At 37.3% G+C, this 27,635-nt stretch overlaps 1 protein-coding gene across 5 annotated transcripts in view; it reads right to left on the reverse strand.

Moving 5' to 3' along the window:
* Positions 1–24,776, reverse strand: part of atf2 (activating transcription factor 2) — a 54,954-nt gene extending 30,178 nt beyond the window's left edge. The window contains exons 1-11 of one of the 5 annotated variants that reach the window (XM_018097559.2): positions 24,619–24,775; positions 18,963–19,028; positions 18,081–18,219; positions 16,575–16,644; positions 15,917–16,013; positions 13,531–13,649; positions 12,033–12,161; positions 8,604–8,779; positions 6,690–6,804; positions 3,407–3,493; positions 2,398–2,490 (exon numbers count right to left, since the gene is read on the reverse strand). In XM_018097559.2, the coding sequence (XP_017953048.2) occupies positions 2,398–2,490; positions 3,407–3,493; positions 6,690–6,804; positions 8,604–8,779; positions 12,033–12,161; positions 13,531–13,649; positions 15,917–16,013; positions 16,575–16,622 (864 nt within the window). In that variant the 5' untranslated portion in view covers positions 16,623–16,644; positions 18,081–18,219; positions 18,963–19,028; positions 24,619–24,775. Of the gene's footprint in view, positions 1–2,397; positions 2,491–3,406; positions 3,494–6,689; positions 6,805–8,603; positions 8,780–12,032; positions 12,162–13,530; positions 13,650–15,916; positions 16,014–16,574; positions 16,645–18,080; positions 18,220–18,962; positions 19,029–24,618 lie in introns of all 5 variants that reach the window. The other 4 variants (XM_018097558.2, XM_018097563.2, XM_018097560.2 and 1 more) reach the window with 4 other exon arrangements.
* Between the last annotated feature and the right edge of the window lie 2,859 nt (positions 24,777–27,635).

Below are 27,635 nucleotides of genomic sequence, written 5' to 3' on the forward strand. Positions count from 1 at the left end.
AATTATTGGGGTTCCTGACCTAAAGAGACAATCAGTAGGCAACTTTATGGCATAACGCAAGAGATATTTAGAAGAGAATTGTTGCTAACTGTAACAGTACTCTGGCCTGTCCCCCCATTTATTGCAACATCCCCTCTTACTTCCCACATATAAGGCCTCATTTAAAGTGCCCCATGCAGTGGTCAAAGTGGTGCAAAAGCTTAGGAAATAAGCACTAAGGAGTGCACATGTATAATAAACCAACTATCATTATATTTGCAATAGCAGCTGGGAGTCATGTAACATGTAGGATGTATATAGAGGTAGCAATGTATAACAACTGTTCCAGAGAGGGAGAACTGAATAATAAATATTCAGAAGAGAGATTTTTTTTTTTTTCCTTGACAGAATCGTAACAATGCCTTTTAATTTTTAACTCAAACTTGGCAAAAACTTTTTTTTTGTATCAAATGTGTAGCTTGTGCATTGCATACCCTTGAAAACAAAACCCTCTCACATCTGTCAAAATTTGGTTGGGATAGGTCGCTCCATCATGAGCTCACGGAAACAAGGTAATATTCTCTAGGAACAACTTACGAAAAAGTCAGATTCATATTTCATATCTGCCACGAAGGCTCATCAGAGTAATAACCCTCCTTCTCCTGGGTGTTATCCGACCATCTGCTGCTCTATTACTTATCTTTATTTTGCAACTAATTAACAGCATAATCTTCTAAATTCAGCAAGTTAATTATCATTATTGTGGTCTTTGCAGCATCATCAGTCCTCATGAAATCTTGTCTCTCCTCCCCCAGAGAACATATGCAACTGAAGTAGGTTGGGATTGGGTCTGTTTAGAGGGGGGCTCATTAGGTGTTTGCTGATGAGCTTGGCATGCAGAGAGGCAGGTCAGAAGAATTCTGCTGAACACAAGGTTCCATGCCGGGCTTAACCAAGTTAATAGAGCTTTCTGAACGCTTGCCAAGCTGCCCTCTGTCAGCTCTCAATAGAAGTCTCCTGCAGAAACCTACTGGCTTCTCACTAGGCAGAAAGATAATTCACAGTTTGTCACAAAAAGTCTGTACATGGTGAAACCCACGGGGCAGAATTTTATTTAATGTTCTCTTCATTGCGCTCCCCCTTTTATCGCTTTCCGTTAGTTTAACTAGAACACTCCAGTCATTGCGTGTATATATATATATATATATATGACTAAGTGTGCATATTTGTATGAGAGAACTGCAGCATACAAGATCATTTAGATTCAGGCATGCCAATACTGACGTGGCACTCTGGGGCTGTCATGGTTGCAAAGTGTTGTACAGAATATCAATTAACTTAAATAATCTGGTGTGGCTTTTACTCAATTAAATGTAATGAAATAAAGTACAGAGGTGTCCAACCGTTAACCTTCTAACTGACCACCAGGCTGTATGCTAAAGAACATACCAAGCTGTTAAATAAATGTAATGTAAATGCATTATCTATTTTTTTCATTTTAAATAGAATTTACCCAGCAATCCCCATTTACATTAACAGCCTGCTTTTTGTGCTTTTGCCAGTACCCTACCTGCTTCATTGCATTACAAGGTTACCTTGTATTTGTAAACTTGCTACTCTTGCAGAACAGTCACAACTTATTCATAATAAGACAATTAACATAAATGTATTTGATTAATTGTACAGGCATAAGATCTGTTATCCAGAAACCTGTTATCCAAAAAGTTCGGAATCACAAGAAGACCATCTCCCATATACTCCATTTTAATCAAATAATTTAAAAAACTATTTCCTTTTTTCTCTGTAATAGTAATACAGTACCTTGTACATGATCTTAATTAAGCTATAATTAAACCCTGCTCGAGGCAAAGCAATCCTGTTGAGTTTATTTAATGTTTACATTATTTTTAGGAGACTAAAGGTATGGAGATCCAAACTACAAAATGATCCCTTATCCAGAAAACCCCAGACCCCACGCATTCCGGATAACAATTCCCATAACTGTATAAATAAATATGTGGATATTGGCTTTACATTATTGATCTGCACAGGTGATTTTTTCCTGCACCTTTTCTGCTTGGTCACTTTGTTTTCAGCCCATTACACCACTAAGGAGAGACCCGGCCATCTGGCCAGAGGACATTAAATATTTGGCTTTATATTTATTTTGTGTAAACAAGGGCCTAGTTAATAACATGTTATCCTTTGGATAAATATATATTGTTGTTGTTTCTATATATATATATATATATATATATATATATATATATAGCATACAAAATGAAATTTAAAGAAGGAAAAAAGGTGCGATCATTGGTGGGTGCCAAATGCTACCTGTTGGCCCAGGGGTATCAAGCAGGTGGTTACATTCAACAGGGGTGCCTAACATTTTGCCACCCCCCCTCCCAATGACTGTACCTTTCTTTCTCCTTTAAGACAATTCCGCTCACTTTTTTTTGACACGTGACACGTATTCTTGCGTTTCTGTAAATATGAATATGAAGAAGGCTGCTGCCAATAGTAGGATTAGTTGAACTCCTGCATATAAATCTTCAAGATTATAAGTGACCACACGTGGTTAAATATTAGCTTCCAAAGTAGCCATTTAAGATTAAATTAAGGGTACTCCTCTATTGAAGAGGCGACGCACTAAAACGTAACTGCTTGGTGAAGCTTAGCAAGCATTCTACCGTCAGCCGCTAAAGTTTATGAATGATAATCAGGGGGTTGCTGTAATAAGGAATAATATAGTTGCTCTAGATTTATAAATATAGTTATAATATAGTTGCTCTAGATTAGTAAGTAGAAATATGCACATAAGCAAAGCTCCATAAATGTAATACTCTATGCCTAGATGTTTTATTAAACATTTAAAGGTAAGCAGAATTAAATTGGAATGAATAGTCTGTGCACATTTCAGACAATGTTACCACTGTCTAATTGGCCCTCACTGGCCAACTCAAACCGCTATGTCTGTTTGTAGGAATAACTCCTAATTGTAAAAAAACTGGCCCTCTGAAATCAATAATTTCCCATTATTTCTTCTGACAAAAAACCATAAGCAGATGGTGATTTGTGAGTTTAGGGCGGCTATTCATGATTCAATACATTGGTATTTAAGGCCCCATTGTCTATCATGCAGTTTTTAGTGTCTCATGCTTATAGAACACAAGTGCCTATTTCATGATATCGCCGCCTCTTACGCCACTCAATAGTACATGAGTACTAGAATGCCAAGACTAGTGTTACTAACAGTACATCATACCCATGGGAACTTGTTGTCACCATACAATTTGCCTATGGCAATACAAATATTCAGTGTCTAGGACTTCAGTGTTTTGTTTTAGGCTTACTTCCTGTCATAAAGCATGAAGCAAAGCCTTGATTTGCCCGCATTCAAGTACTATTCCAAGAAGAGTATACTTACCAGTTTTGCCTCTGACTGGACAGGTTGTGGGGAAGCAGGCCCTGGGATCCCTGGAATAGTAGGCACCACGGTGACGGGTCTAACGAGCTGTGAATAAAACAGAACTTGTTTCATAAAACTGTGCAGAATGGTAAGAGTTTAAGAGAACAGCATGCACTGCATGTATCTATGCGTGTAAACAAAAAGCAAAATAAAAGGATCCCTAGGAAATGTATTGCACTGCTGCAAATATATACACATGACACGCTGGTGATCTGCTTGGTGACTGCAAAGTGACTATGCCATGAAAGTGACATTCACACTGCATGCAGAATGGGATCATTCACACAGGTGATTTACATTACATCGCCATAGTTAACTGTCATTGCTGTGGGGCAATGCACAAATAATTGAGCAAAATACTGTTGCAGGGAAATATAACATCATGTTCAGATCTGTCAAAAACATGGGATCATTGCTAAGGTAAACACCACATAAATGTTTATATCTGATTAAATATATTGTAATAGAAATAACTTCTCAATGTAGCATGAGTGAGATTTCTTTTATGCATGTTTTCTTATATATAGGTATATGATAGCAGCAAATATCTAAACAGTCCCAAATCCAGTCAGGCCTCACACATCAGCCAAGCAGACTACAACGTGTATATATAAATTCAGATGAATAAGATACTGTGTATCTTATAAAATACTCAGACCCAAAAAAAAAAACAATTGGATTAAAATGCAATGGCCTTTAGGAAAGCCTTATTCATAAAGATGCAATTCCTCCAGCAGCCAGAAGAGGGAGTGAGTTTCCTTTTTGTAATTTAAACATACTGTACTGTACTATACCTTTCCCTATCACATAGCTACACTAACTAGTACTGTAATATGCTCTTATAGGAGTAAGCACAGCAGAATAAAAGTAGAATTGTGCCTACAGCTATCTGCAAAATACTGTGTTAGAATTCTCCACTGTGTTGTTAACTAGTCGGCTTTTCCCACCGCTGGTAACTGGCCACTCCCTGACGCCTAAGGCTAGGTTCTCATGTTGTGGGCCCAAGTATGCATTAATTACATGCTAAACTCAAGTTCTGTATCCCAGCAAACTGGGTAAATTGTAGATAACCCTGATAGGTATGTGAAGTTAAGGTTGACTTTCTGGGACACAGTTAAATGAGTATATATGCAGAGTCCCATCATCTATCAACATTCTAATTTTCATGGTTTTTGAGGTTCTTAAAACCATGAACAAACTCATTTTCTCTAAAACCACAAATGCCAATGAATTCATTAATACAGCCTTTTTTAAAAACCATGAACAAAAAAAAGTGGAAAAAATGTGAAAAACACAAATTTTTCATTTTGTTGCACATATAAAGAGTAAAAAACCCCAAAGCAAAGAAAGACTGTTTCAATTTGTCTAGGACAGCTCCCTTTGACCTCAACAGCTTTTAGATGACGTATTTTTACTTTTAGATTTGTTGCCGTTTTTACACATAATAAATAGCAAAAAAAAAAAATGATGTTTTTCTGCAACAAAAAAAACCCAACCTTTACTAAGCTGGTCCCTAACTATAGATTTGCTTTCTCCTTTCACAGTTACTAGTGTGAGGGATCTTACAGTAATGTTTAGCAACATACCTTAATGCTACTAATACATATTTAACCATAAAAAACACCAACAGGAGAGGTTTTTCCATCAACGTGGATTTATGGAGCATCCCATGTACAAGACACTGTTTTATTATTAAAGAAAAAAAGGGAAATCAGTCACAAACTATGAACAATTTGTTCAAATAGGACTCTGTAAGAAGTGGCAGTACAGGTATGAGATCCCTTATCCAGAAACCCGTTATCCAGAAAGTTCAGAATTACAGACAGCCCGTCTCCCATAGACTCCATTATAAGCAAATAATTCTAAGTTTTAAAAATGATTTCCCATTTCTTTGTAATTACAAAACAGAACATTGTACAGGTATGGGATCCCTTATCCGGAATGCCATTATCCAGAAAGTTCCGAATAACAGAAAGGCCATCTCCCATAGAATTATTTGCTTATAATGGAGTCTAATTTTTAAAAATGATTTCCTTTTTCTCTGTAATAATAAAACAGTGCCTTGTACTTGATCCCAACTAAGATATAATTTATCCTTATTGGAGGCATAACAATCCTAGTGGGTTAATTCAATATTTAAATGATTTTTAGCAGACTTAAGTTATTGAGATCCAAATTACGGAAAGATCCCTTATCCGGAACCCCCCAGGTCCCAAACATTCTGGATAACAGGTCCCATATCTATACTTGATCCCAACTAAGATGTAATGACCCCTTATTGGAGACAAAACAATCCTATTGGGTTTATTCAATATTTAAATGGTTTTTAGCAGACAAGTTATAGAGATCCAAATTACAGAAAGATCCCTTATCCGAAAAATCCCAGGTCCTGAGCATTCTGGATAACAGGTCCCATACCTGTACCATATTTTTGAGCTTGCTGGGTAACACATTTCCAGATAACAGATCCCATACCTGTACTATTATTTTCAATCTTCATTTATATATGTATTATCTTTCACAAGAGATGAGAATATTAAAATTAATATATTTAGTCCAGTTGTTTTGTTTGCGCAGCTTCAATTAACATTTTGTTGTGATCTACTCCAGCAGCACAACCATTTAGTCTAAAGGCACACGGGAGTATTTCAACCACTTGGAGTGCCAGGTTCTTAAGGGAACCCAAAACCAGCCACTATTGCATTAATGTTGTGCATGGGAATTTCAATGAAGCCTACATGGGCCGGCATTAAAGTTTAGACTCGAGAAACTGAAATATAATGAATTAAATAGGGCTGGATTTAGGCCTGGACCCCGATTTAAGTACAACAAAGTTGTAAACCAAAATAAAAAAACATGACTATACTTTACCATGCTGCATTTGTCAAAACTAAGACAAACTGCCCCCATCCCAAAAACTATAGCACTTTGCACAGCTTTATCACAACATACAAAAAGCACTAATGTTGTAAGAAATAGCTTTTCCTTAAGTTAAATACACATTTTTACTTAAGATGCCTATAGATTGATGCATTCACATATTAAAATTAAAACAAAGACATTTCCTTAAAAATATAAATAATCAGATATTGTCTCTTAGGAAAAATAAAAGAATTGGATAAAAAAGGTCAATGTTAGTGTGTGATGAACAAGGGAAAAGAAACAGCACACAGCAAAGACTGGTGGATCAGCACAATAACATTACTAGGAATATGGAGTATTCACACACATACAAACTTACTGGGACTGAAGCAGGTATGTGTACATTGGAATTTGTGATTGAGGCAGGAATAGCAACAGGCATGGTTTGTCCATTAGGAAGATGTAACAATAGAGGAAAAGGAGCTGGAACTGGTCTGAGGATAGAAAAAAAAAGCAGGGATGCTAACCTTAAAAACAAGGCAACCACAGACTTTGCACATCCAAAATCAGTGATCAAATGTACGTTATCCTTTTAAACACTGATCTATGTCTTGGAACATTGGCAACATTGGTAATTATTAGGTTTCAGCCAGGACATAGAAAGCCTATTTTTACAATACAATCAGGAGCCTTGGACTGCAACCCATTAGGAAATATCAAAGATATCAAATTATTGTACTGTTGAATGTTTATTTTAGAACATTAAAAGCGTATGCCCAAAACAGAAATGTGTTAGAGCTCTTAGTTTAGAGTTAAACTACATGCCTGCCATTTCTGGGTGACGTGTCAACTTAGATTGTAAGCTCTACAGGGCAAGGGCATAACTCAGACGTTACTGCAGCAGAAATACAGAGCTCATTTACTTGCAGTATGGCATCTTACCAGCTTTTCATGGAGAAATTTTTTTTTTTATATATAAGCAGAATAACAGTTAAATTAAATATATGTCAAAATTTGGCTGAGGAACTGTTCCATAGCTTATTTTTCTCCATGAGAATGTATACTTTCCCTTTACAGCAAACAAGTGCAAGTATTTTTAAGTTACACACTTCAGTGCGCTATACATGATAGGCATGCCTACAAATTACAGACTTGTAGAATTAATTTTTGCATATTTCCATGAACACAGTCAATGAAAACAGTCACAGTCAATGTAATTAGTTCTGTGAGCAGTCACTTTGTTATGAATTTTAAACTTTTTTCACACCCAAAATGCTCTGTTTATTAAGGGGAAGGTTAAATTAAAGGTTTTTATTTTTGTATTAAGAAGCAGGACAGCTATGCCACTTTCTATGAGTTGCTTGGCTGACATACAATCTTTATTAAATCCAAACTTACTTCCAGGGTTCCACCAGCATGGCCTGTCTTATCCATGCCCAGCAGTTATCACATGCCCAGCAGTTATCACATGCCCAGCAGTTATCACATGCATGTTGCCTGGGGGTGATGTATATCTGACACACATATGCACCAGTGATCTGTATCCTGGGGCTCTCCCTCTTGGGGGGTTGGTCCAGCTGATATACCCCAATCACCCCTGCCCATATAATTTTGTTGCCCTAGGTGCCTTGAAAATGTATGATAAGTAGTATAAATGTTGCTTATGTGTGTATATGCATGTCACAATAATTCTGGAAAAGCTCAACTTTACCAACCAAATTAGCTATCTAATAAAGTCTCTTTTGGCAAAATCACACAGCCTGTTTGAGAACTTGTTTTGCAGGGGAAGCACTAAGGAAAGTGTCTAATTTAACAAAGGATGTTATAAAAGCAATGTTATATGATTTGTTAGTTAGCTCATACCATTCTTTCCTTTCATTTATAGAGGTTTCCCAGCTTGTAGTTCAGATTGCTATCATAGGTTATCCTCCTCTAAGCAAAAGGCATAATTTCTCTAGCCTGCTACTGACATCTTGCAAGTATGCCTATTTAGTTTTATCCTTCAGTTAAGTTATTTTATTCAAATCTGCCTGTAGGGCCATTGGCTATAAAAAAAAACAAAACAAAACAAAAAACAATTAGTAACTAGTGATTCCCAAGGCTCTGCAATTTTGAAAGGGCCCCATGCATTCTTAGCTGGCAACCACTGACCTAAATCAAATGCTGCACACTAAAGGACACGGCCTGACTTTGGTTACAAACCATTATCGTAAAATCTGCTGGGTACCAGAGAGTTAAAGGTGTTTTGGATAGTTTGTATTGAAATTACAAAGCAACAGAATGGGATACTTACACTATTGGTCTGCTAGCTGGAGGGGCTTGCGTGATTACAGTGCTGGATGTTGGTGAAGGTATTGCCGGTTGAATAATGACACTTGAATCTGTATTTGTAAGCAGCACATTAGGAACCTGAAGAGACGCAGGGCGTACAATGGTAGATGTGGGTTGTGCGGCTGGCAATGGCACTTCCTATAACATGAAATAAGTCTGTTAATATATATTCCTCATAATACATTCACTTATTACATGATTCTTGCAAAATAGAAGGAAGTACAGGTATGTCAATTGTTATCCGCAAAACTGTTATATTATTGGGGAGGCCATCTCCCATAGAATCCGGTTAAAGCCAATAAATCTAATTTTTAAAAATGGTTTTGTTTTGTCTCCATAATAAATCAGTACCTTGTACCTGACATTTACGAAACCTCATGAATCTATATTGGCAGCAAATAAATCCTACTGGGTTAATTTAATTTTTGTGTGACAAGTAGTAATTGATTTATGAAACAGTGTTCTAAATTACGGAAAGATCCCTTGTTAGGAGAACCTGAGGTTCCAAGCATTCTGGATAATAGATCCTATACCAGTATTTGATTTGAAGATGGGAATTCAGGAGAACCAAATTCCCACTTGTGACCTTATTTTTGAGAAGTTTTTGAAAACAGGTTTGCTAAAGGAACAGTAACATCAAAAAATGAACGTGTTTTAAAGTAATTAAAACATAATGTGCTGTTGCTCTGCAAAAAACTGGTGTTTTTGCTACAGAAAAGCTACTATATAAATAAGCTGATGTGTAGCCATGGGGGCAGCCATTCAAGCTGGAAAAAAGGAGAAAAGGCACAGGTTACATAGCAGATAACTAGTAGCTAAGCCCCATATAATGGGGGTTTATCTGTTATCTGCTAAGTAACCTGTGCCTTTTATCCTTTGAATGGCTGCCCCCATGGCTACACAGCAACTTACTTATATAAACTATAGTAGTCTTTCTGAGGAAAACACACCAGCTGTAGCAATGCAGGGCAACAGTACATTATATTGTAATTACTTTTATACACTTTAATTTTTTGGTGTTACTGTTCCTAGGCTTTTTTCCTTCTGCTGGGACAGAACAGTGGCAGACAAAACACCACTCTCTCTACTTGTCATTGACCCAAATATTTGAGAATAAAAAGCAGCATGTGTGCTGTAAATGGTGGACATTGCCCATGGTCTGCCGTCACTGGACTGTGTCTGTTCAATAGGACACTTGTCATTCAGTAGCATTCTGAGCAAGTGGAAAGGTGAGTTTTGTCTGCCATGGTTCTCTGGGGCAGTGGTCAACAAAATGCCCTGTGTGCCAAGGGCCTAAGTTCAACTCGAGGCATTTAAATCTTTTAAGAGAAGTATATAAATGCAGCTTACAGTTCCATTTAGTTAAATCATTAACATTAGGCTCAGATTGAAATGACAATTTTACTATTAAGTAGCAATAAAACATGGAGAAGGGTAAAGGCTGAATACAGAATGTCAGTACATATATGTTGCTACTACATTTCAAATGTGATTTAGAAAACATCCAGTTGGAAACATCCAAACCCACTTTGTACACTTTAGTTTTATCAAGGAATGGAACAACAGAAACATTAAGGGCAAAGACACACAGAGCTACTTAGTAGCAGCTACTTGTCACGGTTACTATGTGCCAGAAAATACCCTGCCATAGACAGTACTGAAAATTGCCTCTGCTAAAACACATGTAGAGACAATTATCAGTAAATGATCAGCACTGTCTATTTCTGTAGTTGTGACAAGTAGCTGCTACAAGTAGCTCCATTTTTTTTACCCTTAGGGCTCTGGTACACAGGGAGATTAGTCGCCCGCGACAAATCTCCCTTGTTGCGGGCGACTAATCTTCCCGATATGACATCGCACCGGCGAAATGTAAATCGCCGGTGGGATGGCATAAGTGGCGGGGATACGTTGCCTTTCGAGGCGCCGCCGCGTATGCCATTTACGTTTTCGCCAGTGGGATGTCATATCGAGGAGATTAGACACTAGCAACAAGGGAGATTTGTCACGGGCGACTAATCTCCCCGTGTACCAGGGCCCTTAAAGGGATGAAAACACCAAAATAAGATAAAAGATAAAATCTTATCTAATGAAACAACATTGTAAACAGTTTTCTACTCCACATTCATCAATGGTTGTGTCTCTGGAAACAACATGGCACAAGTCAGCAATGAATGCTCCTTCACAGAGCTAGACTGGCTTTTGCTACACTGTTTCAAAGGTCTTAACCACCGATACGGCACAGAAGAGAAAGGGTCAGACAGACACTGCTTACAGAAGCAGTTATTTACAAAATAACTCTGAAGTTAAAGACACATGCAGCGATTAGTAGACGCAACTTTGTAAAAAGTTGTGGTGACTAATCCGCGCAGTGCAAAACCACAGGCCATTAGTCACAGTGACTTCCATAATAACCTATGGTGGGACCGTCGCTGCGATTAGTTGCAACTATTGCCTTTTTTTTTTTTTTTTTTAAAAAAGCCGCGCCAACTAATCACCATGTGTGTCTTCACTCTAAAACCAGAAATATGCAATGAATGAACATGGGAAAAGTTGCAAAAATTACATTCACATTTCATTAGACAAAATATTTTTTGCATTTACATCCCCTTTATAACAAAACTAAAATTGTGGTACCGTGTTAGCCAGTGGCAAAAATAATAAATGAAGAACAAATACAAAAGTACTGTAGAAGTGATACCTATATTTACCAACAATAAAAAGCTTTCAGAGTTCCAAAACAAAATACAAATGAAAGCTGAAATGGAACAGCATATATACACTGTTAGAACAGAGAAAAAAGTGTCCATGAGCAATAAATAGAGATCTCTATCTGTAACTTCCTAATTTATTGCTCGTGAACACTTTCCTCTGATCTAACAGTATTAATGTTGTGCCATTTTAGCTTTCATGAAGGGGCCTTGAAACTCCAAAAGCTTGCAGTGCATTGTTATTGTTGGTTAATACAGGTATCACTTCTACAATACTTTTGTATTTATTTGTTTGTTTTTATTTATTATTTTTGTCACTGGCTAACACAGTACCACATTTTTTATTTGTGATAAAAGGCCAACTCCTTTATACTCCATTTTAATAAAATAATTCACATTTGTTTTAAAATGATTTCCTTTTTCTCTATAATAATAAAATAGTACCTTTATACTTGATCCCAATTAGGTATATAATAAGGATATAATTAATCCTTATTGGTGACAAAACATTCTATTGGGTTTAAATAATGTTTAAATTATTTTTTAGTAGACTTAAATTTATGGTGATGCAAATTACAAAAAGACCCCTTATCCAGAAAACCCCAGGTCCCGAGCATTCTGGATAACATGTCCCATACATGTGTTTTATTTAACATCAAACTGATTTTCCAACAAATTCTCACCTTTTCGTCACTTGTGGTAGACTCTGGGTGAGGTAATGGACTGTCTTGATGCGTCGTTTCTACTATGACAGGCTCCTCGATTTTGCTCCTTATAACCGGTGTTACAAGAGGAGACAAATCTAAGGGCAGCTAAAATAAAACAAGAGTGGTTGTTGGTTTTTTTTAAAGCAACCCAAGACAAACAAAATAAACGTCAGGCTATTTTTTTGTGTGTAGCACCCTAAACTTGGATTAAATAGGTAAAAAAAAATCTGTGCAGCATTTAAGAAAAGAATGGAATTTGATCAGCTCTTTGATCTAAATAATTTTTTTTTTTTACCAGAATAAATCATTCAGTTGAGGCATTTTAAATAAAATGGGCTGCAGCAAAATCAGATTAAAAACAGCTTTAGCAATTAAAATGTCACTGTGATGAAAAGTGTTTGATAGAAAATACTTTATCACAAATATGTCCTTCTTATCTGGGAGTAAAATTTTTGTATGAGCTGCAGTTTATTGTAGGCATAGAACATTGTTTCTCTGTGTATTTCTATGTCCACACAAGCATTTAGTGGATTGAATCTAGTTTAATATTCATGGAATGTCATTGTAAACGATTTAGCCATAATTACTGGATTTGTTATGATGTAATTTTACAACCTGTAACTTCTATTAATAACAACTCTTGATAATTTTGATTTTTGGATTTGGAAGAATAGTCAATTGTACCTCAAATATTAGCTAAATCTTAATTTATCGGCTGTTATTAATTCATTATGAGCAACGCAGACCACTTGTTTAAAACTATTTTTAATATAATTTTTTGAATCTGAAAATAATTGTCCAAATCTTTGCACCCACATGGCATATGTATTAGGGAGTGAGGATTCTAGACTGAGAGAGAGGTGTTTCATTTCATACATAAGTCAATTTGTTAAAACTTTCCTGGATGTCAGGATATTTTTCTTGACAGTCAGGAAAGTTTTAATAAATCAAAAAAATCACAATTCTGGGAATCCCTCATGAAAAGGAGCTTAATCTTTAATAAATCAGCCCATGAAGTTTTGCATTTTTATTCAGTTGGCTAAATGCTAAGTATTCAGACATTTTTTTTTTTTTTTTGCATTAAATGCTGGAATCTGAATGAATTTTTTATTTGGTGCATCCCTACTAGTTAAACCTTTAACAGATCCCAGCTTCTGTGTGAAGTATGTACAATGTGCGTCTTTAATAGTTTGCTGGAAGAGAAGTGGTTTCCATTACTTGTTTTTCTTCAGAGGACAAAAAAGTCCTTTTCATTATTTAGCTTAATTGCAGGCTGATTTATTAAAGATAGTACCTTAGGTTTGGCCAGTACAAACAAAACCTGGAAAGCTTTTTAATATAAAAAACAATTGTTACAAGAAAACGCCAGTGACAACTTCTCTCTTGTGGCTTCTTACTTTGTATTACCGTAACGCAAGGTATGGTTGTCATAAGCAAGCCCTCAGTTCGTGTCTCTATGTATATGCAAAATTACCTTCTTTATGTCATCATCAGAGGCCTTTTTGAAGTCAGTTTCGAACGGACTTGCAAGTTCATTAAACAAACCAACTTCTTCACAATTTTTTAAAAACCGAGTTGGTGTTGGTGTTTGATCTGTGAAAAAAAAATAAAGGATCATACAACGAGAAACAATTTTCTGCATGTTTTTATTTATACTCCTTTCCTAAACTGTACTGTATTTGCAAGATAACCATAAAGAAGCACATGGCCATTAAAGATGGCCTAAAAGTTAAAATGTATGTATTAGAAATAATTTAAAGAAGCAAGCAGTTCTTGGCAGGGTGCTCCGGTTAGAATACAAGTCAGTGTCTAATTGTAGAGAAAGATAACTATAAAAATAAAAAACACTGTATTTAGCATTTATACATTTCACTATATTATGCTAACTATTCTAAATAACAGAAAGAGCCCTTGCGTGGAAGAACTCCAGTTCCAAGCATTCCAGATAATTGATTCCATACCTGAATACTGTTCATAAGAAGAAGCCATCAAATACTCCATTCCATCTAGTGGAATTTCTAATAACACTGACCAGCTTTCTTACTCCATGTTTAATGATTGTATTGTAATTAAACCGGGAAGTGAAGACAACAAACAGATGTGTGCCTTTCTGTTTACTTCAACACACAGATGGGCAAGAAACATTATTTGGCAAGGTTTTAAAACAAAAAGGAAGGGAAAAAAAGAGCTGTTGTGTACCAATAGCAAAGAAACTATGTTTGGAAACTAAATTATTTACTGGTCCTTGTGTGCATGTGTAGTTTTTGCAGGTACATGAACAGTCATAACTACAAACATTGGGGACTACTTATCAAGCTGTGCAAAATGTTTTATACAAAAAAAAAAAAAAAGTAGTATAAAATGTCTTTAGGGCTAAGCTACATGGGAGATTTTAATTTCTGATGCACAAAATCTTGTCATGCAACACTAAAAAATTTTGTAGGATCCTACAAAATCTGATCTCCACATGTAAATTAGATCAAATAAAGTTGGCTAGAGTGTTTTTTTTAATGCGTCTACATCAGACAGTTGGAGGACTCTATCAAAATTCAAATTTGTAAACCTTAAAAAATTGATTTAATTAAATTGTGGGGGGAAAAAACTTGAATACTTTGAATTTGTGAGTTTACCAGTTATAAAAAAATGAAAAACTCAGACTAAAAAAATAGTTAACATTTTTCCTAGGACAGCTCCCATTGACTTTTACATGATAAACACTTAATACTTGATTTGAAGTTATCATTTGAATTTTAGTTAAAAAAAAGTATGAAGGGTGATAAATCTGTCCGTAACTGTATTTCAGTGAGAGAAAAAGAAAATCTCAGTCACTATCATATTTTATCTTGTCCGATGCAGACACAGCATGCAGCATTTCCTCCCCACAGGCATGTTGTGTAAGATGGCAAAAGCTTCCATGTACTTTACACATCAGATTTTTATCCCATTTTTAAACCATGCATTTAAGGGACCCTACTGATGTCTTAACACCATCCATCACCACAGCAGACACAATCTATTGCAAAGTTAGAAGTGGTGATTTTTACGAAGGTGTATATTTAGATTAACTCTGGGAAAGTACACCATTATTTTACACCTCACCTCAAAGCTACTGTAATTAAAATCAATGACGCTGAAAATAAATTATTGAGCAAAAAGCAGCATACATTTACCAGTGTGTTATTTAAGCTGTGAATTTAGATTTTTTTCCAGAAATTGACACCATAGTTTTCTCCATTAAAGTCAATGGTTCAAGTTTAGGGAGCAAAAAGTAAAAGTGTAAAAAGCAATGTCATTGAACAAGGGTTGTAATTAAAGATGTGTATTTTGGTGTGCTCCAAAATTTACAGCATAATTTAAAGACCATGGAACAAACTTAGGGAAAGGAAAAAATCTTGAGTAAAAAGTGGTTTAAAAAGCAATGTCATTTTTTCACAGCTTTTTACACTCTTCATATCCTTACCCAGTGTGATAAAGCAAGGAGCCAGGAGATAAAATGGTGTTTCTTTAGTGTTATTCTCACTTCAATTTTTTTTCTTTACAGAGCTTGATAAATATGCATCTTTGTGCAAAAAGGAAGCTTTCAGAACGTTAAGAGAGATTGAGAAAGTAATGTATGAAAACTGGAAGGATACAAATAGAGGGGTCAGAGAGGGAGGGCAACATTATTTTATAAAATGAGGGGGGAATATTATAAGGGAGCAGATAGAAGCTGATTAAGAGCTATTTTCTATCACGTTTTTTTTTTTTAAAAAAGAAAACTTTTTTTTTTATAAACTATATTCATCTTCTAGTAAATTTTTCTGTGGAAACATATTTAGTACTTGAGTCGATATCAATGACTTCTGTTCATGTTCACTAACCTGCAACTATTACACTATCGTTTCGAGCAGGTCCAAACTTTAGCGTCATCTCATGTTTATGCTTATGTACAGCCAAATGGTCTTCATTAGTAAAACGCTGGGGAAAAATACAATAATTATTATTACTTAGTTATTTAGTTTAGGAATTTTTCAATGAACTATCACTTCAAACTTGTAATGAGTGAAATTTTTTTTGCTAAGTTTCACTACAAAAAACACCACAGACTCCAATAGCAGCAAAAAAAAAAAAGTTGTGCAGAAAAAAAGTAAATATAAAAGAGACTACAACTAAAACTCGGAAATGGAAGTAATAATAAAAATGACTGGTAAATAAGATGTATAAATGGTAAGATATATAATTAGACGGAAGTAACCATCATTAAATTGTGTAAGAACAAATTCGTACTTCATATAAGTCATACAAATTACACAACCTAATTGCTACAGCACAATCTGTATTAACTATAAATTGGTGTTTGGGAGACACAGAGAATACTTAAATCATGACCAAGGCAGAAAAGCATAGTAACATTGTTCTGTCCTGTAATTTTTAACTCACTGACAGGGAAGTGAATATTGAATGTCAGTTGATTTACAACTAAGCTTTAGAATTCGTCATAATGCAAAATACGTCTTTTATCAATGAGTATATAAATACCTGGCCACATCCAGGGGCAGTGCATACAAAAGGTCTGTCATCACTCATATTCCTTAGGTCCTTGTATTACCTGTAAGTAGAGAAACAGAACTTAGTTAATCTATAGTCTGTGCACGTTAAATGAAGAAACATAAACCGATAATGGGCAACATTTCCTAACAAAATAATTGCCTCCATCTTATTTGCCCCATTGCTTCTGTTTTAGGTTCTCTATTAAAATACAACACTAATTTCCATTTACTTCCATTTATTGTCTCGGTATGCAACAATAATATTTCCTTCCTTCTCTATACATCTTTATCTTACATTGCGTTACTCAAATCCACTGCTCTAAACCTTTAGATTTCTTTAGCTTTAATGCCTCCCCTCCTCTGAGAGAAAGATGTAACAAAGTTCCTAAATTGGTGCTTAGATTACAAAAAATTAATTAATAAATAAAAATGTTTTAAAGGCTTTATATCCCATTTAATGAAGGCTCCATGGTCTTTTTAATGTGTTCAATGCAGGGTGGATTAAATACCTTCCTTTTAGGGCCAAACACAAACAATGCTTTGCAGGCACTCCTGCTGTTTGATTATAGTGTAATGTCGGCAAGTCTGCATTGCACAACAATCTCCCTATGTTATAACAACATCTGCAGTCTAATCCCTGATAAAAGGGGGACATTAGTGTGTCTTGTGGGCTTACCATCATTACACTGTAACCAAACATAAGGAGGACCAACACTGCATTGTTAATGCATTTGTTGCTTAATAAAAGGAGATTAAACTCCCCCCCCCCCCCCAAGCCTGGAATAAAAACACTATTAATTTATTGGAAAATTCTGTTGGATCTAAAGTGAAGCTCCTGGCCCTGGAAACGCTGGGGTGCAGCGCACAGGAAGCTATATATCAAGCAAACTAATGACAAAGCTAAATGATAAGTTACACACAGCTTTCTGCATGGCTTATATGCCTTTAAGCATAACAAAAACACTAAAAATAAATGTATTTGTAGGTATGAAGACCTATACACTTCCCACCCGGTGCTGGGTGACACATGACAGAAGAGGTATGTGCCTAGCGCCTCCGCAATGTTGCGCTCTAGGCATGTGCCTCTTCTGCCTACCCAGAACATATTACATTTTTTAATACATCTTACTAAAGATTTCTGACTAAATGGGAAAAAAATCGGTTAAAAGAGAGGGATTTTAGTCAAAGCCGCAAAAACTTATTGAGAGCAGTTCAGCAAACCAAGTAATTAGACTGGGGCTGTATTTGACCTAAAATGACTCTGCTGTATTTTAGCATTTCAATGATTGACTTTAACTTTGAGAAACAGTTAACTTATATTAAAAAAGACAACTAAACGAAGGCCTCTGGCAACCTTAATAATTTAAAAATATTTTCTGCTCTGGTCCCTCATTAGACATTGTGTACTTTAGTGAGAGAAGCCAGAGGATAATTCAACCTAAAGGGTTTCACCCCTTGCTTGTACCAGAGAGTACTGGCACCCATAAATACATACCTTTCTAAGGTCTTATGCGTGAGGGACTTATAATAACATGAAACTGAAAGCAGAAATAATTTCTGTTCCGACTCAAGCTACATCTAGTTCCTCGTTGACAGACGCTATATGAGCTCTTCTTGGAACTGACATGCTTCGGCTGCACCCGGTACATGAAAAAACAAAAAGTTTTTTAACTTAATAGAATGACTTCTATACATCACCAATGAACATAAGTTGCTACAATTCTCAGGAGCATCACAGAAAAGCAACTGATGTATCTAAGAGTTACTCTGTGTCAGAGTAACAGAGTGATCAAGGTAGATAGCAACTGAAAATAAGTCACTATTAGTGATGTACTATTTTAAAATTTTAACATTTGTAAAGTTAAACTGTCCCTTTAAGCTACTCTAGTGTTTGCCTTGGCCTTGTGCTAAGTTCTTTTCCTCCTGAAAAATGAATTTTCGCCCAAGCTAGAACAGGTTCTTTTGCAGTATTTCCCTGTATGCTACACATACATCCTACTATTTGAACAAAATGCCCAGTCCAGTTCCTGCTGATGAAAAGCCCAACAGCATGCCGTCAACTAAAATTCTTGTAAGTATATGTATAAAGTAATATCTGATAAAGAAATAATATCTATAGTAAGATGAACTGAAAGCCATTTGTCTAATAGTATTTAAACCATTAATTGAAATCAAAACTGGTACAAATGTATACGTAAAACATTTCCAAAATATGCCTTTCAAATCACTCAGTTATTGTAGCATTGCCCTTGGAGACTATGAAAGTAGCATTTGGAGTCAAACAGCATAAGACATAGTTCTGCTTATATTCATTTTTACATAATCTATGCATGAGATATGTTGTTATTAATGGTCATACTCTTTAATATGCTTATACCTGAATTGGGTTCAATTAGAAGCTTGCAGTGACCATCAGCATCTTCCATAGATTGCATTTCTTGTTCTTTAAAATGAGTGAGTAAAGATTTTAGACCACCTAAAATCCCCACCGGGGTCAAATGCAACATATGCTGCAGGCCTCACAGCTAAATGAGCCAATGGTCAATGTTCATGAGCCTTGCAGATAAAAGGCAATTAATCTTAATGTGTCTTAACTAAAGAATACATGCTAATAAGAAAGTATAAAAAGTGATGGTAAGTTTATAGATAAGTCTAAACTGCAGTACAGCAGGGTTTAAAGCAAAGACAGCAACTGCACTCACTGGGATTCTTTAGGTACTTGCCAATTTCTGACTGGTGAAGCAGATCGTTTCGTTGGGCAAATCCTACCAGCCTGATGAAGGGAGGGTTGGCCCCCAACAATATGTTGAATCTGTTACACTGGCCACTCTGTGGCACAATAACTTGCCAAAGTGACTTAAGTATTTAAGTAAGTGCAGTTCTGACAAATTCTAATGTACAGTGACTCCTTGCCAGGTGTCCAGGGAACTGAAGCACCATAGGAAATTGGTGGTTAGGTGATTTTATATTAAACTACAGTACAGTGCAATGTCAACCATTCTGTTTAGGCACATCTAAACACCTTTACCTCTAATGACCATATCTCTTTAATACAAATGGCACCCTGATTTACATGTACAAGCATGTATATTTTTCATAAATCTCAATTTATACACAGTCCAAAAATGAACAAAGCCCTAATAACTGTAAAAACTGCATTCTGTGCATGCAAGATATTTTTGTTAGCTTTAATTAAGGGAAACTTAATCGCTAGAGATGACAAGCCCTGCATGTATTATACATTCAAACTGCAGTTGTCAGTATAACTAGTTGAATTATCATACTACAATGCAAAGTCATATGGGTCCATGCCCACTCTGCAATACAAAGATATATAGTGAATAATGCGTCCCCTATTTTATTTCACTTAGGAGATCCACGACCATATAAAAGCATTTAAAGGAAAACGAAAGGCAAAATCACTTGGGGGTGCCAAAATGTTAGGCACCCCCAAGTGACTTTAACCGCTTACCTCGTACCCCGGGCTGGTGCCCCTGTTAGGAGAAAACAGCACCAGCCCGGGGCACCTGGAGCGGATCGCTTCCTTCTTCCGGCTTCCGTTGCTGAAATGCCAGTGAAAAGCCGACTTTAATGTTTAAGTTTGGCTTTTCACTCTACTGCGCATGCGCGCGCAGCAAATCAGGAAGAAGGAAGCGCCGGCAGCTACCCCGGGCTGGTGCTGTTCCCTCCTCACAGGGGCACCAACCCGGGGTAAAAGGTAGGTGGTCAAAGTCACTTGGGGGTGCCTAACATTTTGGCACCCCCAAGTGACTTTGACTTTCTTTTTCCTTTAAAAGGAAACATATTATTGGTTGCTATGGGTTACTGCTACTGGGCAAACTTAGTGCCTTTTATTATATATGGGGATATGTGTGTTTTTGTAAATCTCAAAAGCAACATGCATCAACTGCAAAACCACAAGGATCAGAATATTACTGAAGCCTCACACTAGATTTTTTATTTGGTTGCTGAGGTCAGTGATGGCATTTTCAGTTGCAGGCAAGGAAGAGGCAGAAATGGAAGGTTAATAATTAAAAAACAAATCTATAACAAAAGTTTATTTAATGGTGAACTTCCCCTTTAAGTGATTAGTTGTGAACACACCAAAGCCTGATGCAGCGTGGATGTAAAGAGGAGTTATAGCAACATGAGCCAAATTGGTGCCTGTAACTCAAAGATTTAGCACCCAGTTACCTTTCTTCGGATTCACAGATGCATTTTTTTAACTAGAGATCATGTGCCCAGCTATTTTTATTAAAGATGCTAAAAGTAATTGTTGTTACTTTAACACCTCTAGTTCCCTAGAGGCACAAGAATGTATCTAGAAATGTAGCTGTAGCTAGACCTTACTTATACTCAGTCCCATTTACAAAAACAAGGCAATTTTTTTGTGAGCACAGTAACCCTAATTAGTGGCTGTTCCTTAAAACACTGTTGCAAAGTTGCCTAGTGTTAGAAAATGAGCCCCTGTGTTTTAAAAGAACAACAAATTTATAATAGTTTGAACCTGGTGCTGATTCTGGCCCCATATAGTCTATGTATTTCCCAAACAACATGTACAAATGAATGTTTACTCAAATCTAGTCATTAGGTCTGATCAATATAAGTCATGCAGTCAGCTCTGTCTCTAGTGTTATAAGGAAAAGTATGAGTATGTACCTCAGACTCCTATGTCAGCTGTTAGCAGGCCTATCGCAGTCGCCATCATAGAAAAGTTTCAGTGCTCTTTCTTAGTTTACCTTTAGCTACCGCATAAGTGCAAAATTACTTTCACAAGAAGTACCAGGTAAGGAATTGACAGTCTCCAAGGCAACATGACGCTTAGGTTCCTATTGGTTGAGGTAAATGTAAGGGAAGGATCAGCAAAGATGCGCTTCTGTATCAAGTGACGTGTACTTCATCACTAAACAAGAAGAAAAGTCTAGCTGAAGAAGCACACACATGGTGCAGCAAGGCTGAGCTACTACGCATGCTCTTGGCCTTGGTGTGGTAGCAATTTAAAAATACAGGGATGTTGCTGTACTGCTGGACAGACACTTTGAATACAGTAAGTACTTTGTGTCAGTCTCTTTTTAATGTTGTCAAAGCAACAAGCTTGATTTCTGCCTTTCCTTGCGCTTTAAGGTGGAATAACAAAGAAAGACCTGACATGACCCAATTACAAGGTTTGATGTGCACTGAACTTTCACATAACAATTTGGGGGGGGCTCAGTGTCCCGTCCCCCCTTCTCTATACACACAGCATGAGCCTGGAAATGCGTTCAAATTTTAAAACAGGAATTGTCCCTGTGTCACAGTGAGCAGTGCGAATAATGGATGAGGCATATATCTAATGAACAGGTTGGAGTGGCACAAAAAGCAGTAGGTGTGTGGCACAACGGCCTTTGAAGTGGGAGACCCAGGCTGGAGTTTGTGTAATAGATGCTGCCAAGCACTTTCTAACACAACCCAAAGTAAATTTTAAAGGAATACTGATTTTTATGGTATAGTTTTAGATCTAAATTACACTGTTTACATAGCAAATAAAATTGTATTCTTGAACCAACAAATGTATTTTTTGGTTGTAATATTGGTGTGTAGGCGCCATCTCAGTGCATTGTACCCGAGTCTGAGCTTTCAGCCAGCGCTACACATTAGAACTGCTTTCAGCTAACCTATTGTTTCTCCTACTCCCATGTAACTGGAGGAGTCCCAAGCCGGACTTGGATTTCTTACTATTGAGTGCTATTCTGATACCTACTGGGAGCTGCTATCTTGCTCCCTTCCCACTGTTCTGCTGGCTGCTGGGAGTGAGGGGGGATATCACTCCAACTTGCAGCGCAGCAGTAAAGTGTGCCTGAGTCTGAGCTTTCACAAGGAGCCAGCGCTACACATTAGGACTGCTTTCAGGTAACCTATTGTTTCTCCTACTCCCATGTAACTGGGGGAATCCCAAGCCGCACTTGGATTTCTTACTATTGCGTACTATTCTGATATATACTGGGAGCTGCTATCTTGATGCTTTCACATTGTTCTGCTAATTAGCTGCTGGGAGGGGGGTGATATCACTTCAACTTGCAGTAGCGGCTGCATTTCCCTCGGCTTATACTCGAGTCAATAAATTTTTCCAGTTTTCTTAGGTAAAATTAGGTACCTCGGCTTATATTCGGATCGGCTTATACTCGAGTATATACAGTATCTTTTTGAGCACTCTCCTTTTCATATCCAAGTCTCTCATTCAAACCACTGCCTGGTTATTAGGGCAAATTGGATTCTACCAACCAGATAGCTGCTGAAATTCCAAATTAAAGTAGTGATGGAAAAAACTGAAGACCAATTTCAGATTGCCTCAGTATATTCCTGTCTACATGAAAGAGTTTAACAGTGAACTAACCCTATATAAAGTAGACCAGTATGCTGTCAAATATGTACTGAAAAGACCTTTCTAAAAATGTTTAAATTATGTGGGATGTTACAAAACCAGATTCTCAAAGTCAGATGGGTTCTTGTTTTCATGTATCTGCATATGTCAGTGTATTTCAATGAGAAAAAGTCTGTCCGACTACTTGTCAGATAAAAGCTCAGCATTTCCACTTTTATACCAGCTGCACCACTGACAGACCCGCACAACTACATAAGACTTATAAGATGTGATTGTTTGCAATCACCATATCCAACAAAATCTCTCTATGTAGTTCAGCCCTAATAGTCACAGCAATACGTGCATACAAACACAGCAATCCATGTTATAATCACTTTGAAAGACGCAAGTTATTATTCTTTCTTTTCTTTATATTCCTTTCCCCGACCCAGTGATACCTTATAGCAGTGGTTCACATACTATGGAACCCGGCCTTTCTGGGGGGGGCTTGAGGCAGTAGTGAGGGTGGCTCAGTTTGAAGGTCAGTTAGGGTGAGAATTGGGGTGAATTACCATTTGCTCCCCTAAATATGACTGAAAGCTTGACAGTTCCCATTCTTATCTTATATAAGATTGTTTCAGATTCAATCCCCCCCCAAACACTACTCCTGCTCATTAAAGCATTTCCCAACCAACAAGAACAACAGTAAAGGGGCACAAGGTGATTTAAGATACGATACCCCTTGTTGTGTTTTTATTTCATAGCCCAAAAACACAGAACCAAAATACACCTACCACTAGCACCATTCAAGTCAATGGCAGGCAGCATGGCCAGGAATCCAAACAAGTTAAATCTCGTTTTACTATTTCTGTTTATGGCTAGCTATACAGAAATTTCCAACACAAATCTCCCGAAATTCGGCTGAAACTGTATGCGATTTTCATTTAACTCAATCACATTTGATTATTACAGGGAAAACATGTTTCATTGTAAAACTGTATCCAATCGGTCACATGAAAATCGAGTCAAGATATCCATGCAAGCTCTTACAAAAGGAATGAAGTGGCTAATGATACAACAAACAGGATTAGAGCAAAGGTGCAGAATGCTGCACCCACTAGGAGCCCATAGGAACCTCTCAGGAATGTACTGTAGTGCAAGGATGCCATTAGGTGAAGGCCAGTCTCCATGACATTGCACCCAAGGGCTTATATTAGGATACTTGGGCAGTCATGCACCCCACACATTGTGGAACTACAACTTACACCACCCCCAGAAATCTTGGTAGGATTCTTTCTATAGGTGAGGGATTTGTTGTGTTTAAGATCTCCTGAGGTGGTGTTGTTTTGTGGTTTACAGACAGGGCCCCCATGGGGGGGGGGGGCAGTCCCAGACCCAGTGGGTTTGGGAATTAAGGGGGGTTGGCAGTGCTGCTCTTACTTGGATTATCGGACCCTTGCTGTCAGTGAGCCGCAGACTTCGGAAGAGCCACAATGGCTTTACAGGGACTTGAACCTCTGTGACAAAACAAGCAGCAGCAGCGTAAATAACATCCAGGCACCATAGCTCCCGCCCTCCCTTTCCAAGTCTGCAGCTCACTGACAGCAGGGGGGCCCGGGAATCCATGTAAGTGCATTCTGCCCAACAGTCCAGCCTTTCCTAACACAGCCCGCAGTCCCACAACGCTACTTACACCTCCCGATAAGCTGTCAAGTGCAGGCTCCCAGCAGCTTCCCAGTCCCACAGAAAAGCCCAACACCGCGTCTCCTCACGCGAGACTGGCGTCACGACTCTACGCAAGCGCAGTGACGCATTACGCAGCCGCTTGTGGGAGGGATGAGTGGGCGTAACTGAGTTGTACGCAGTCGGTGGCTGCTAGGAAGTCGTGTTAGGTCAACTCTCAATCTGGTTTTTTTCTGATCGCACTGCCTTCCTTTGTTAACGAACGAATAAAAAAATACTTAAATAAAAACACTTTTTTTTTCTTGTTGGTTGACTGATATTCCCTTCACCACTTCAGCTCCTAATATAAAAAGTCATTTCTATTCCCGGATCAAAGTTCAGACTTGTGCCAGCAAACATAAAATTACGTTTCCTGGTTGCAGCAGTACCTGACACCCTTAGAGCCTCATATCGCAGTCTGACTAAAAGGGAAAGGGGTTTTGTTCAAACCAGGGTCAAGTGAAATTGCCATCATTTTAGTGTTTTTTTGTTTATTGAAGATTCTGTCACAGTATTAATTTCACACACAGATTTGTGTTATGGTGACATAAACACTGTAAAAGGTCACTTGTTTAAGTCTGAATGGACATGGAGTGACTCCTTAATGTTTAGTAAAGAGACAGTGGCAACATTTTTTTGATAAAGACAGGGATAAAAATGACAAATATCAGGATGCTTGCATAGTTCACACAGCAAGGGAATATATATGGTATATATGTATATGATTTAAAGGTAAGAGCAATATGCATTTGGAACACAGTGAGACAACTGGTGCACTGATTTAAGGCTGTGAGAGGCAAGCAGCTCTGGTCCACAGCTCTATGTGCAGGAGGAAGATGCTGCTGCCTTGGTAACCAGACCAGCCCAGGAAAGGCTCAGGATTGGTTAGGTGGCTTCCCTTGCTGGTCATTAAGCACCAGCAAGAACCCAGTTTCCCATACTTATTCAGTCTGCCCTAATTCAGCACCATGTTACAGGGGAAAGACAGGCAGAGTGGTCACTGACATTGGTATTTTGCCTGTCTTCCACACTCAGTCCCACAGTGGCAACCAGGGCCATGGGGCTCTCAGAGCTTCAAGCTTCCAGTGTTTACAAACATACCACCTAGAAGGGCTGAACCCTGCTCAGGGCTAAGTAGGTGTAGGTATAGGTGCTTTCTGTTGCGTTCAGGCGAAGCTTGTCCTGGAATGCTTTTCTGTCAATCAAATCTTAAAGTTTATGTTGTACTGACAGCATGATCCACCTTAGTTGGCAAAATGTTATCTGTTGTTCAGTAACAGTAGTTAGTCAGGGCTGCAGAAATTTTATGGCAGAGCTCTATGTGAAACCCAAACACTTTGAACTAGAAGTCAAAGGACATGTGAATGGAGGACTCTGTAAAACGTGTTCCTATATAGGCTGCTGACCATTACTTCAACTCCACAGCTAAGGCAGAGTTACACATGAAATGCTGCAAAGAATCTAGAATATCCTATGATATAAATAACTCCCCTCCTTCCTGAGAGTGCCTTTAGGACACATATAGCATAAATATATTGCTAATTACACAAACAATACTACCAACACCCCATATGTATTTTTCATAATTAAAAGAAAATCCAATTCTATTCTACATTAATATGAATATAGCATTTCATTTATATTTAAAAGCAGTTTTTGTCTCATACCACTGACTACACATACAACTGATATATTGTATTGCATGATATGTTTTTATCAGACCTGAGAAGAATTATAACGTATTATATATTAACATAACATTAACATTACATATTATGGATCTATCTGTAAAATATGTATCTGTTATATGTATCTCAAAGTTTATGCATGCATCCATAGCTGAAACTCTTTCATCCCAAAAAATTAAGGCCTAATTAAACTATCATTAATTTCAGCACAGTTCTGTGAGCGGGGTTCTAATATACACAAGACCCATGTATGCAAAATGTGCTGCTCATACCTGGCTCTGTGCAGCCCTTCCTTTCATTCTGAATCAAGCAGTGCTGCACTATTGACCAGGCAGTGGCTCCAAGAATACGAAGTTGTTGTTTATTGAGATTGAAAAAAACCCCTCTAAAATTCACAAATTCAAAAATTGGTAAGTAAGCCTCAAATAAACAAATTTTAACATCCCTACACTATATCATTTTATACTGAAATCCTATTCAGAATATCTTTATACTGTATGTATGTTGTATAAAATTGAGATTATAATAAATGCAATTTGCTCAATGGCCCGTTACTTCATTATTTACATTATTATTTCATTATTGAAATGCACATAGTGAAAATGTATACCAGTTGTGGTTCAGACCCAGCAGTTAATGTGTAAAATAAAGCCAATATTGTTAAATTAACTGCCAGAATCTTAATGAGGGCAGAGAAGCTGACATATAGGTCATGTGCACACAAGTGACATTTACACACAACTTTTATATACAGCCAATTACTGCTCCTTACTTAGACATGCTGTGATCTTGGCTGTGAGTGGTCACGCTGATTGGTAGGGCACAGTGTATGCTTATTTACATTAAAAACCCATTTTAGTTGGAAAAGTCAAATTTCCAAAATGCACGAATCTTTAATGGAAAGGTTATAAAGTGCACAGTTTGTTACTCTGAGTTGCATATTCTTCTTTTTTAAAAGTTGTCATAGCACAATAGAAACTGAAAATCAAATGGACCAAAACAGAAGAATGTGCTTATACTTGGGTGGAATGGGATGCAGTGACAGCAAAGAATTATAACATCACTATTAATCTTTTCTGTAGTTTAGAAAAGGGGAGGGGGTCAGAACAATGTATCTGCATTTTATGGCACGTCATTTTGCAGGACAATTAAATCCATCCACGTGTCATCTTAGCAGGGCTTAATGGAAGGTAAAATCATCCCATGCTGATACATTTAAGGCTCAGCACTTGTGATTAAAATGATATGTAAACCCAAAAAGAACATGTTGTCCAATGTAAGAATATATAATTCTAAGCTG

This window comes from Xenopus tropicalis, chromosome 9 (assembly GCF_000004195.4).
Source record: "Xenopus tropicalis strain Nigerian chromosome 9, UCB_Xtro_10.0, whole genome shotgun sequence".
NCBI lineage: Eukaryota > Metazoa > Chordata > Amphibia > Anura > Pipidae > Xenopus > Xenopus tropicalis.